General features: G+C 38.2%; 2 protein-coding genes across 2 annotated transcripts; both read left to right on the top strand.

Moving 5' to 3' along the window:
• Nucleotides 1–226: 226 nt before the first annotated feature.
• Nucleotides 227–7380, top strand: LOC146674167 (uncharacterized). The gene is made up of 4 exons (XM_085394482.1): nt 227–1091; nt 1463–1618; nt 4771–4863; nt 7066–7380. The coding sequence occupies exons 1-4, from the start codon at nt 255–257 to the stop codon at nt 7378–7380; spliced, it is 1401 nt and encodes a 466-aa protein (XP_085250608.1). The 5' UTR covers nt 227–254.
• Nucleotides 7381–10773: 3393 nt separating this feature from the next.
• Nucleotides 10774–11658, top strand: LOC146674168 (piwi-like protein 1). The gene is made up of 3 exons (XM_085401049.1): nt 10774–10896; nt 10999–11213; nt 11533–11658. The coding sequence occupies exons 1-3, from the start codon at nt 10857–10859 to the stop codon at nt 11656–11658; spliced, it is 381 nt and encodes a 126-aa protein (XP_085257175.1). The 5' UTR covers nt 10774–10856.
• The last annotated feature ends 2476 nt before the right edge of the window (nt 11659–14134 follow it).

A 14134-nucleotide genomic window follows, 5' to 3' on the forward strand; every position in this document is an offset into this window, starting at 1 on the left:
CAGATTTACCCTTGTTGAAACGGTTAACGTTGTCTTAATTTCCTCTTTTAGGCTGTTGTGAAATGGCTGCAATGGTGAAACTCAGAATCATTTTCTCCGAAAATGATTCCCGGAGATTGATCCTTCCAAATGGGATGCCAGAGTCTGTCAGTGAGCTAGTTCAGCAGATAAAGGGACAGTGTGGAGTTAATGGGGACTTCAGACTTCAGTTCATGGATGCAGAATTTGGGAATGAATTCACCAACTTGGAGTCAATGTCGGACATCCAGGACAAAAGTACCATCAAGATCATCTTTAGCTCAGTTGCACCTGTCGAGCCTGGTGAGCCACTGATCCCTCTTTACTCACCTGCTGCCACTTCCCGCACTCTAGATGACTCCTCATCCATTTCATCTCCTGGGAACTCATTTGATACAGATATATTGTCTTCTCCTGAATCTACTTCCTCAAGAGCCACTGCATGGCCCGATGTCTTCCCCATTCCCCGGTTCTCTTATGATACTCAACTACAGCTGGACAGGGCCAATGCTACTTTCAAAGAAACTGGAGCTTTGTTGAATCCTGATCATAAAATTAAGTCTGCCATTCTTGATGGTTTAGCTGAAACAATTGTTCAGTACAAGGTCTACCTCTCTGACAGGGAGTTTGATGAGGTCGCAGAAGCTCTTGTAACAACCCATCCATGTTTGAAAGAGCCTGGTTCAGTCACTGGATATGGCGGATGGAAAACAAGCTTGAAGTATAAACTTGCTAACTACCGAACTAAGCTTAGACGGCTTGGTTGCCCTGAAGTTACTGTGAATTCCTTAAAACATAAACCTGATGGCAAATGTACTCCTGCGTATGGCGTGAAGAAGCCAAAAAAAGCTGAAGTGAATTACTGCCCCACTTATCCAGCTGGTGAAACTGCAGAGACACTGGAAGAAATCAGAGTGGACCTCCTGTCAGAAGTTAAGAAAAAAAACAATGACCACAGGGTGGCTGCAATGATGGAGAAGACCTTTGCTCTCAGAAGGCAAGAGGTAGTACGTGAAGCACCGATGATTGCTGATTTCAAAATGAGGTGGCCAGCTCTCTTCCATGTGTATGAGGTAATTGAATGGGTTTAAAACAACAGCAATATTTTGCTTCCATTGGATTATTATATAAAAGTAACTTGTGACCACATGGGATTTACTGAAGATCAGCTAAAGCAGCCTGTGTTAGCTCAGCTACAAATATGAATGCAGGAACCTAATATACAAGAAATTAATGGATTATGCATTCACATGTATTGAACAGACTTGACTCACTTTTAAGTGGACTGAATAATGACAACACAATCCTCTGTTAATTATTTGTGGTTGTATTTGCCTTTGTTAAGTATCCTGGGGTTTTTTTTAAAGGTGCTGTGTAAATCTCAGTTATAAATGTATTCTTATTATTAGTTTTGTCTGTTGGATTATTATTCTGCCTTTTGCAGGTGAGTGCAGAATTCAAGAGGATTACAACAATCCATTTGCAGTCTAAGTTCTTCTCCCAGCTGGATAGTTATTCGGCAAATTTTATGAAGATATATGCCAAGAAGGGTGGAGTGCAAGGGAGAAACATTAAGACCATCATGGCACCTGCAACCCAGGTATGACAAGATATATTTATACAAGCCCAATTGAAGAAAGTTTGGATATTGTGTAAAGTGTAACTAAAACCAAAATGCAGTGATTTGCATTTCAAAACCATCTTTTACTTACAAATAAACATAGAAATTTGGTGAGTTAGAAACATTTGTAAATGTTTTTGTACTTGATTCTAATCTGCTGCTGAGTCATTTTTATTCTCCTTAAACTGCAGCTGAACTAACCAGTTAAATTTGTAATTCACCTTAAATATCTGTTCAGTGACATTGATTTCACTTTGATATGGAGACAAGCTAATGTGATTTCCATGTTTCCTTTATCAGGCTGCGTGATGGTAACCTTTAGTGTTCAAGTGAGCCCAGATTAAATTGTCAGACCCTAATGTTCTGATATCACCTTACAAATAAACAACAGCACTTTAAGCAAATAATTTACTGGAACTACAATGTTTATTTTACTGCTCTGTTTATTAAAACATCAGATTCAACATTTGCTGCACCATTCATCACTAGTCCCTAAACAGCATGGGTGTTTTTTACTGTTATATTTTAGTCTTCTTTATAGATTGTTAATCCCTATCTGATAATGTCCCTAGAGTACACTTGTAGGGATTATTTCATGGAAGAAGAGTCATATGACCCGTGAAACGCTCCTTTAGATTGGTTAGATATTGCTAACACTAGAGCTGGGCGATATGACCCAAAATTCATATCTCGATATTTTTTAGCTGGATGGCGATAAAGGATATATATCTCGATATTTTTTTAAAGCCATAAGTTAAGAACAAAAAGAGAGTTCTTAGTCACACTGTGTCCCAGATGTCACACGGGCACTTTTATTTACATACAGCGTAGATGTACATGAAGAAATTACTCTAAAATAAATTATCAGCATTTATTAAATAATCATGGTCCATAAATAAAAGAAAACAATGTTGTTTTTGTGCATAACAAAAAGCTCACAATTGTGCAGTCAAAATGTAAACTAATAGACGCTGAGCGTAATAACAAAGAGACAGATTTCACAGCTGCACCACGTCTCTGAACAGGTGCCATTTGTGGTCCTTATACACACACAGTACGGTAATATTACGTTGAAGCACAGTACATATCACTCCACGAGGCTCCTCCCCGGTAGCCGTAATCCTCCGACAATCCATCAAGCGGTGCAGCTCCGTAGCTTAGCAAAGTCATATTAAAACATTTTTGACAGATTGCTGAGCGCTGTGTACCACATAAAATCGGTTCGCGGTCAGTAAGCACAACCAGAATTCATACATAAGGCGGCGCACTGTCGATTTTTGAGAAAATGAAAGGATTTTAGGCCATGCATGTCCACGCACGGGGTGATCCGCGGTAACTCGCTAACAGAGATTTTCCGCTTTCATCTTGTCATTGCCTGCAGGTGAAGCTATGGGGGAGGGGGAGTTGGGTTCAGTGAAGGAGAGGCGAGGCCGAGTAACGTTGCGTAGAGACAAAAGTGGACGAAAGAGAGGCAAACCTGCGGCTCCACAAGTATAATTATAACGTAACATAGACTTTATCGATATAAACGATATTGTCACATCTTATATCTCGTATGAAAATATATCGATATTTTTAAAGAACTCGATATATCGCCCAGCCCTAGCTAACACCACCCTTTTTATGGAAACAAGCCGGGGAAATCCTAGGTTAAGTTAACGAGTTCATAACCAACTTTGTGTGAGTGCATATCCTGATCACCAGTGTTAATCCAGATAAGGGAAAGATACCCTGGGTATGTTGAACTCGCTTCATAGTATAGGCCTCTGTTGCTCGACGTTTGGGAGAAGAATGTAATGTCATTCAAATGTTATGGGGGTGGTCAGAGGTCTGGAGAGCTGGCAGGCCAGTTCATCAAATTCAAGATGAGCTAATATTTTTCTTAAAAATTATCAAATTTTCCCAGATTAAAAATTTAATATGGTTATTTGTAAGTGACATGTAGTTTTGAGACTTTCTTGAATTGGGGATGGTATGGCATGATTAAACTCATAGACAAAGTAATAAATAATATTACAATGACAGATTTGTCTAAAATGCATAAAGACTATTCTATTCCAAAGGGGTAAAGATTGCAGAACAATAGCCTCTAAATTTCTCACAAAATGTTCTTTAACCCCACTGCTAGATATGTGTGTGTTATATATATATTAGGGGTGCAACGATATTCGTATCGATATCGAACCGTTCGATACAGTGCTTTCGGTTCGGTACGCATATGTATCGAACAATACAATTTAAAAAATTTATTTATTTATTTATTTTTTTTGTTGTCCCGTTTGGATCTATAGCCATCAGAATTGTTGTCTTGAGGCCAAGAAAGATGCCAAGCGGATTTATTTTACCAAGTGGATCATCATATTGGTCCATTTGATTGACCTTTATTATAATTATGAATTTATTTTATTTTCAGTTGCAAACGGGACAGACATGACTGTGGGATAGGACAGGGGGAAAGAATGAAAGAAAGAGGGGAGAGAAAGAAAGAAAACCAAAGGGGAGAAAAAAAAAGAACAATACAAAATTTGTAATTTTTTTTATCAACTTTCCTTCTGACGATGCTGTCTGTGTTGAGCGCTCAGTGAATCTGCGTTCAACTACTCCGCCTAGGCTGCACTGTCCAGCGCAGATCCACTGAGCGCTCAACACAGACAGCATCATCAGAAGGAAGAGCGCAGGGCAAGCTAGCGAGACAGAAAGTTAAGCTGTGCTAAATAACCAGGGGTGCACATAAGTGGAGCACATTCGCTGTCAAAATAAAAAACACGTACAAGGGTTAGGGTTAAATTTAAAAACTGTACTTTTTTGCCAAATATATATTTATAATTTTAATAAATGACAAATTAAAAAGGCATGAACATTTTTTTTGTATCGAAAAAATATCGAACCGTGACACCAAAGTATCGAACCGAACCGAACCGTGAATTTTGTGTATCGTTGCACCCCTAATATATATATATATATATATATATATATATATATATATATATATATATATATATATATATATATATATATATATGTGTGTGTATATATATATATATATATATATATGTGTGTGTATATCTATGTGTGGAGAGTGAGATAGAGTATATTTGTGTAATTTATGTATTTTCCCTCTGTGTATTAAGACTGCTGCTGTTGAAGTCAGAAGAGAATGCATCCTCAAAGGTCTTTGCGTGTACCTGAATGAAGATCCAGAGAAGCTGGTGAAGGATTACCTGGTACAGTGGGGCAAAAAAGTATTTAGTCAGCCACCGATTGTGCAAGTTCCCCCACCTAAAATGATGACAGAGGTCAGTAATTTGCACCAGAGGTACACTTCAACTGTGAGAGACAGAATATGAAAAAAAAAATCCATGAATTCACATGGTAGGATTTGTAAAGAATTTATACGTAAATCAGGGTGGAAAATAAGTATTTGGTCAATAACAAAATTACAACTCAATACTTTGTAACATAACCTTTGTTGGCAATAACAGAGGTCAAACGTTTACTATAGGTCTTTACCAGGTTTGCACAGTAGCTGGTATTTTGGCCCATTCCTCCATGCAGATCTTCTCGAGAGCAGTGATGTTTTGGGGCTGTCGCCAAGCAACACGGACTTTCAACTCCCGCCACAGATTTTCTATGGGGTTGAGGTCTGGAGACTGGCTAGGCCACTCCAGGACTTTCAAATGCTTCTTACGGAGCCACTCCTTTGTTGCCCGGCCGGTGTGTTTTGGATCATTGTCATGTTGGAAGACCCAGCCTCGTTTCATCTTCAAAGTTCTCACTGATGGAAGGAGGTTTTGGCTCAAAATCTCACGATACATGGCCCCATTCATTCTGTCCTTAACACGGATCAGTCGTCCTGTCCCCTTGGCAGAAAAACAGCCCCATAGCATGATGTTTCCACCCCCATGCTTCACAGTAGGTATGGTGTTCTTGGGATGCAACTCAGTATTCTTCGTCCTCCAAACACGACGAGTTGAGTTTATACCAAAAAGTTCTACTTTGGTTTCATCTGACCACATGACATTCTCCCAATCCTCTGCTGTATCATCCATGTGCTCTCTGGCAAACTTCAGACGGGCCTGGACATGCACTGGCTTCAGCAGCGGAACACGTCTGGCACTGCGGGATTTGATTCCCTGCCGTTGTAGTGTGTTACTGATGGTGACCTTTGTTACTTTGGTCCCAGCTCTCTGCAGGTCATTCACCAGGTCCCCCCGTGTGGTTCTGGGATCTTTGCTCACCGTTCTCATGATCATTTTGACCCCACGGGATGAGATCTTGCGTGGAGCCCCAGATTGTGGGAGATTATCAGTGGTCTTGTATGTCTTCCATTTTCTGATGATTGCTCCCACAGTTGATTTTTTCACACCAAGCTGCTTGCCTATTGTAGATTCACTCTTCCCAGTCTGGTGCAGGTCTACAATACTTTTCCTGGTGTCCTTCGAAAGCTCTTTGGTCTTGGCCATGGCGGAGTTTGGAGTCTGACTGTTTGAGGCTGTGGGCAGGTGTCTTTTATACAGATGATGAGTTCAAACAGGTGCCATTCATACAAGTAACGAGTGGGGGACAGAAAAGCGTCTTACAGAAGACGTTACAGGTCTGTGAGAGCCAGAGATTTTCCATGTTTGAGGTGACCAAATACTTATTTTCCACCCTAATTTACGAATAAATTCTTTACAAATCCTACCATGTGAATTCATGGATTTTTTTTCACATTCTGTCTCTCACAGTTGAAGTGTACCTCTGGTGCAAATTACTGACCTCTGTCATCATTTTAAGTGGGGGAACTTGCACAATCGGTGGCTGACTAAATACTTTTTTGCCCCACTGTATGTTAATTTGCAGTTATCCTTATCTAAGGAGATGATCAAAGATAGGCTCAAACTACATATAAAAAGCTACATGCAAGAAGTTTGTGGCTTTAAAAATTACCTTTTAAAAATAGGAAAAGTAAGGGCTTTATTTTTCTCACTAGATACTGCACGCACCATTCTTGAGTGTTTTATACTAACCTCATAAAATAATATCATCACAGAACTAATATCATATAATGATTCACCCCTTCACGCACACGTTCATACAAGTATTTCTATGTAGCATTCACACTTTGATGAATGTATCAGGAGCAACTTAGGGTTTAGTAACTTAAACTTACCCATGGTTAGTTCTGGTATTCAGACTGGAGAACCCAAGGATTAATCCAGTACACAACTTGCTCTACCTCCTAAGCCACAGCCACCCCTAACTCAATATCTTAAAAGACGGGACTTTGTTGAGGTATTGAATTAGATTGTCTTGAGTCAGAAAAAATATCAGGCAGTCATTTTTGATTATATTTACATTATTATAAAGTTTGAATGAATAAAGCTTTTAGGTATTTTACATTAATTATCTCTCTCTCTCTTTTTTTTTTTTTTAAATTGTCACAGGACGTTGATAAAAGCATCGCCACTGCCATAGCAGAGACAGTCTTTGGAATCTGTGTCATTCGATCAGAGGGTGCGGAGCCTGGCGATGACCCTCAGGATGTTATGATTGTTCTAGAGGGGGTGGAAGTGATGGGTGAGTTGGGCAGTGTAGCTTTTGCAGTGGCAATGTTGCTTGGTCTGGTCTACTCACTAAACCTGAGCTACCCTCCTGAACTCAGGTACACCTTTGAGGTTCTGCAGAAGATTCTTATGGAGTTGGATGCACACAAACTATCCAACAAAGTACAGGTTCTCAAAACTCTTCTTTCTCGTTGAGAAATGTTGCCAATACAACAGCTACACCATGTATCTGGAACATGTACCAGAAAGAACTGCAGACAGATGATACAATGCATTTTCTTATTCATTTTGAGATACACAAAATTGGTGATATTTGTTTTTTTTGAAAGTGCATCTCTTTGACCTTCAAAATCACTTGATTCAGCCGTTCATTGTGGTTAAAAAATGGTTTGAACAGGTTAAGTTTCCACCATCTCCACTACTTTTTTTTCTGTGATATAACTTGCATTCGATGTATTCTTCACATGTTATGTGAAATATGCTATAAATACAATAAATTGGAGAAAACAAAAAGATGTGTATGACAAATTTTAATTTACCTTTTAGATGTAATAGTGAAATGTATGTTAACCAGACTCTAGACTTTGTTAAATGCTCCAAAAAATTACTCTTTAAATTAACTTAAAATAATCATGGAAAGAATTTCCACGTGATTAAATTGCTTTCTATTAACATTAAAGACTTGTGTTGGAATAACTTAATTTGTATGAGTTGGTTCAACTCAATTAACTTAAGCTGGGACCAAATTTAGTAAATTAGTTGGAGAAAACCTACTGAATTGAGTTTGAACAAAAATCTTTAAGTTGGATCAACACTATTAAAATATATTGGATCAAAATGCAGTAAATACGTTGATTCATCAATCTTTAATTAAGTTGGTCCAACTTGAGTGGATTAAGTTGGAGTAACAGAATTGCATGGTGCTAAAATAAAGCAATTTAATCACGTGGAAATTCTTTCCATGATTTTTTTATGTTCATTTAAAGAGTTATTTTTTTGAGTGTATACTGAAATTTGCCTCAAACACGCACCAGCAGGGTTGCTCCATTTGTTTTTGTGCTTGTATTATCAAGATCTACCTCACTATATAAAACACCTTGAAATAATTAGCTGTTAACCCATTAGGGCTGGGTCATATTATACCGTTCACGGTAATACCGGTATAATGTTGGGCAACGATAGGAAAATGAAATATCGTGATAGAATGAGTAAAACGCGCATGCGCAGTGCCTTTGTTTTCATACGCACATGGCCGATTGTTGAGTGAATCAGATGAACCAGAATTGGTTTGTAAAAATGGTGCAACTTCAGTGATGTGGAACTGGTTTGGTGTTTGTCCGTCAGATACACGACAAAGCACATTTTTTGCAGAACATGCAAGCGGCCGTTGTTATTGTCGTATTTGTCGGACTAAGATGCTCTTAAATCTGGGAGTAATCTGGGTCCTAAACTCTGTATGCTTCAGGTCAAACAACACTGCAGCATCACTGAGAGTTAAAAACTGTCTAAATTCTTTCATCTTTAATAAAACGATCAGCATTGCTGCTTTACCAGGTGTAACTATGAAGTTTAACTTCCAGGCATCCATGAAAACAAAATTTATTACATTTAACGGAGTTGGAAGTTAGCAGGAAGCTAGCGGAAGTTAGCTCGCTAGTTTCGCTAGTTACCTAAGCATGATATAGCATGTTCTGACTGAGAGATTTCTGAAAAAAATCAAACGTACAGCTCTGCTATCACTTCCAACATAAATGAAGACAGAAAACTAAACAGCAGTGACGTTTGTAAGGTTACTGAAGTTGGGCTAGCTGGTATATAATGATGTGCTACGTGATCGCTAGCGACACAGCTACGTTAGCATAACATAAACACAGTGAAGCTGGAGGACGAACACTAACACTTTTCCACTTATAAAAGTTAACGTTCCTGATAGTTAGAGACAAATGCAATCGCATGGCAGGATGCTGTAAACGGACCAAACTTCAGTCAGGAGAACAACTGATATAATCCATCCACAATACGAGGTTAGTCATTAATATACTGCATCAACATGCAGCTGCCAGAGAATTCAACATTAATGAATCAATGGTACAGAAGTGGAGGAAGCAAGAAGAATGAGTTTAATAAAGTTTGATTTATCTGACTGCTTTGTTTCGCTTAATGTGCCTTATAATCCCGTGCACCTTATGGTCCAAAAAATACGTACTGCACACTGCAGTTTAATGTTGCAAAGCACCTCTTTTTAACTTCAGTGGATATTATACGTGGTTATGCTCAGGATATGTCAGCCCATTTCTACTGGAAATGCCTTTTGGTTAAACTTTCAGAAAGGAATTTGCATTTGCACTGTTACATTTTTATAAAGCTTTAATGTACATAAAAACCAGCTTCTTGTTTAAGTGAAAATAAATGGAAGGTTGTCTTTTTGCGCTAGTAATGTTGTGGAGTTGTATTTTGTCTCGCATCAATTATATCGTCAGTTATATCGTTATCGCAAATTTTCAAATATATATCGTGATAAATATTTTTGCCCATATCGCCCTGCTCTATAACCCATTCTGTATAAATAAAATAGAAGTGACTCATGAAACTAAGAAAAATTATGTGTCAGGACTGCATTTCTGCATTATTTTTTTTTGTTTTTTTGTCACAGTGGGAATTCTCTCCATTATCCACAGGACTCACTGTTGTCATTGCCCATACTCTTTGAAAAAGACATGTACTGCATAAAACATGCTCAGCATTTCATTTACAGAACGTAATTGTTCTTCTCACCTGTTAAAAGTGAAACGGCACACAGTGGCAGTCATTTCTAAAGTTGGACTTTAAATCTGAATTTTTCCAGATTAAAATGATTTTACATAATTTTGTCTCACCCTGTTGCATAAAATGCAGAAACAAGCCGAGGTGTGAAAAACGTTTTCCAAGCGTAATTCTTTATTTACTACAGAAAATACTGAGAACTTGCAGCATTAATGTGCTGTGGAAAATGTAAAGGGAAAACATTCTCTCTGGTATATTTATCTCATTCTTGGATGCACACATTAAAAGTAATTGTCAAAAATGTGTCTGCAGAGTTAAGTTCCTTCTCGTGAAAAGAATGACCATGCTTAAAGCGACGTCACTTCTCCAACCTTCCTTTTGTTTTGTTTTTTTGTTTTGTTTTTTTCTTCAAGAGTCAGGCCCAAGAGCCAGCACCAGCAGCTGCCCCTCCCCCAGAGTCGGGGTACCTGGGTGGTAGAGGGAGGCAGAAAGGTGCTCCAGGACCCTTCAGTGCAGAAGGTGCAGTCAAACAAAAAGTCGAGCTACATTTCTTCTGTTAAATATCTTTGTTTGTCCTTTCTTTACTCCATTTATAAGTAAAGTTAAAAATGTAAACTGATGAGGACTGCACTGCAGAGGAAACCATCTCTTCTAATTGTGGAAAGAAATAAGGCAGTCCGATTCGATAACACTTTCTGTGCATTGCTAGAAATGTAAAATGCAGATTATATATTTGTAGACCGACACTATTGCCTTTTTGTTTTTTACATTCATATTAGTGCATGTGGACTGTTAACAGTCTTCATTTGTTTTCATTAGCTCTTCTACAGATTTCAGCTGCATTTCAGCAGGTAAAGCTTGGAGAAAGAAGTGGACGCCGCCGGGATTTTCATGATGCAGGCGTTAACATGAGGCAGGCAATGGAGCATGTGAAGGAATCCAAATGCGGTCAGTAGTTTTAAATCGAAACGATGCCAAATGTAACTTTCTGTAATCTGTGTTGAGGTTTGAAAATTACTACTAAAATTCTGTGTGTGTTCACTTCCTCAGGAGTAACTGGTAATCCCATTCAGCTGACCGCAAACTTCTTTCGCATCCTGTCCCGCCCTCAGTGGGTTCTGTATCAGTACCATGTGGACTTCAAACCACAAATGGAGTCGCGACGCCTGAGATCTGCACTCCTCTTCCAGCACGAGGAAACACTTGGCTCAGCATGGAGCTTCAATGGAGCTCTGCTTTTTCTGCCGAACAGATTGCACAGCAAGGTACTGTGATGCTCCAAACATCGCGCGTTATGAAGAAAGTGTTTGTGCACGCAGATGGAATTGCCTGTTCGTTATCATTGTAAAAAAAGTTGGTTTCCATAAATCAGTCAGCCTGAATGATCAGGTTAGTGTTAATCTCTTGAGAGATTGGAGTTATTGATTGCAAAACACTGAATTCCTGTAATTCTTTCAAAGTAGTAGTTGTTATATTATAAATGGCACAGGAGTTGACAAAGGCGTTGCTTGGTGGCTTGGAAAGTTGTGGTCTTTTGACAAGCCTGGATTTTCCTCTTATCCAGTGTCTAACCCTCGTGTTTAGGAGACTGTGGTCTGTAGCGAGACCAGAAATGGAGAGAAGGTTCAGATAACAATCACCCTGACGAATGAACTGCCACCCTCTTCACCAGTGTGCATTCAGTTTTACAATATCATATTCCAAAGGTAAGCTTTCCACCTTTCAGAGCTTCTTTTTAAAAAGTGATGTGCAGCAATATTTTGTGCAGGACCACCACCTGTCTTTTTTTGCTCTGCCCTTTTCTTGGTTGCTGTTATAAACAAACAAACAGATTATTTCAGGGTCTCTTTGCAAGAGACTAAAAGTGATAAATATTACCATTCTGTAGAATATTCTTATATTTCACTTTTACTTGTTTCCATGTTCTAGTGGGTCCTGTTGTGGCTCCAATGTGAAAGGGGATATAATATAATATAACATATTATAATATAATATAATGTAATATAATATTGGATAATATAGTGTGATATGATAAATTTACCCTACCGCCTACTGGTGTTGGCCAGCAGTGTTGGTCAAGTTACTTGAAAAAAGTAATCAGTAACTAATTACTGATTACTTCCCCAAAAAAGTAATCCCGTTACTTTACTGATTACTTATTTTCAAAAGTAATTAATTACTTAGTTACTTTTTAAAAACACGATTTGCAACCTGAAGAGGTGATAAAGCGATAGATCTCTCAGCCCAATTCTACTTTTTCTACATAATCCATCATACAAAATGTAATCAAATGGAAAAGTCCCTTTTTAAAACTTGTTTTATCAGTTTTAACCTTTTAACTTTATGCATCAAGCAAAAATGCAATTATATGCAACATTCACTGACTGGAAGAAATTTGTTTAATATTTAAACCTATTTTCTGCACATTCCAGCACATAAATTTATTTAGTTTTTTGTGTTTACACTCAGTCTTTCAAATAGATGCAAGTAAAACACAGCAGAAAATAAATAAAGTCAAAGACTAGCGGTCCTTTTGCTCTATTTTCACCTGTAAAGCAGGACTGCAGTAGGCGGAGGTTTACCCTGGTGCAAGTGTGCCGCAGCGGTCAGTGGAAGGATATGGCAGCTCTGTGAATTTCCCATTACGTCGTAGCGCACTCGGTGCTTGCTTGGAAGTTTAGGGGGTTTTTTTCGCTGTAAAAAGAAGTTTTCTTCCCATGCACAACGGACACTAATTTTTTTGTCACTTTTTATGGAATCAAACTCAAAGTAAGGTCAGTACTTCCACGCTTTAAACGCTGCACGCTCATACTCTCTCCAGTACTCGATATATGATCCACTGTTGATCTGCACACAGCTGTTGTCACAAACGTCATCCTTGCTTACGTCACTGTCATGAGACATTCTCGCAAAAAAAATCACGGTTTTGGCATGTTTTTTGAAGTTTACAAATACTTAAGTGCAAAAATGTACTCCTCCTACCCCCAGTGCCCCAACAAACTCATTCATTTTGTGTTCAGAATCAGCCTCTGCTGGTTTAGAATAATTTTAGGTTTATACAAAGAAAATCAAATTAATTTGGTATTTCTTAATTACATTTATGAACAACTAACAAAATTTATATGTGTTCTTTGAAAGAAGGACCTGAATCTGTTTTTTGAGTGTGGGGTTAATGTTTAATTTAATTCCATGATGTATCTTTTTAAGCAGGAACCCACAGTGACTTCTCTCTGAGGCCCAAAAAAGATGGTGAGAGTGCTGTCAGTCTGGTCATTGTGTTGTAGTTGTTCTGAATCCAAGTTTTCTGGGTGCATCATGGGCTATTGCAGATGTTTTCTTTAGCCTTGTAGGACCTTGCTTCCACATATGTGGACGTCACATTTTAGGTTGTCTAGACAAAAATACAAAATTTTGCTCTACGAGGGTCTCAATTCCACTTACGAGAACATTATACTGCCTCTGTTCTATCAAAATGTAAAACAAATGTCCTCATGAGTGGGTCTCATTTTTCTCAGAAACAAAAATCTGGTAAATCTTTTTTTTTTACACTAATCAGGTCCCAATCAGCCCAAATAGCAAAGAGAAATTAAAAATGCATGCCATGAAAGAGATCGCGTCTTAGCACATTAAGCTAGGATTTGGCTTACCAGGATAAAGAAATCTGATGCAAGTAATCAACTGTCAGATTATTAAGTAGTGGAGACTATGAATTGTTGTTGGGTGCATGTGGCTTAACTCACACCAAATTAAAACATAAAAGTTAAAATCTTTGGGAACATTCATGGCTTTAGTTAGATTTAACTGAGTAATCATACACAGATCCTCCCTTCTTTACAAGACATATTGAGAAGACACTGATTTACATGTGAGCATCTTTGTTATATGAAATGGTCACATGCCCTAAATGTCTTTACTTTTTTGCTTTTGTGTTATAGCCAGAAGACATGGGTGTCACAGTTCCAATGGATGATCAGGACATCCAGTTGCCACGTCTGGACAGATGTTCAAAGTGTTTATGCTTTTATCATTTCAATTTTGTGTTCGAAAAAAAAAGAAGCTTAAAGGCTGAGTCACAAAAAAAGTTAAAGACACCCTTGAAGGACAAACAAAGTTCTTTATGTTTTTGCTAGAAATATGGCCTTCTATGTAAGCATAGGGTCAAAAACAATGAGCTCAAACAACAACT

Source organism: Rhamphochromis longiceps, linkage group LG3 (assembly GCF_057381845.1).
Source record: "Rhamphochromis longiceps isolate RC_006_pf linkage group LG3, R_longiceps_female_GT1.1, whole genome shotgun sequence".
In the NCBI taxonomy this organism is placed as follows: Eukaryota; Metazoa; Chordata; class Actinopteri; order Cichliformes; family Cichlidae; genus Rhamphochromis; species Rhamphochromis longiceps.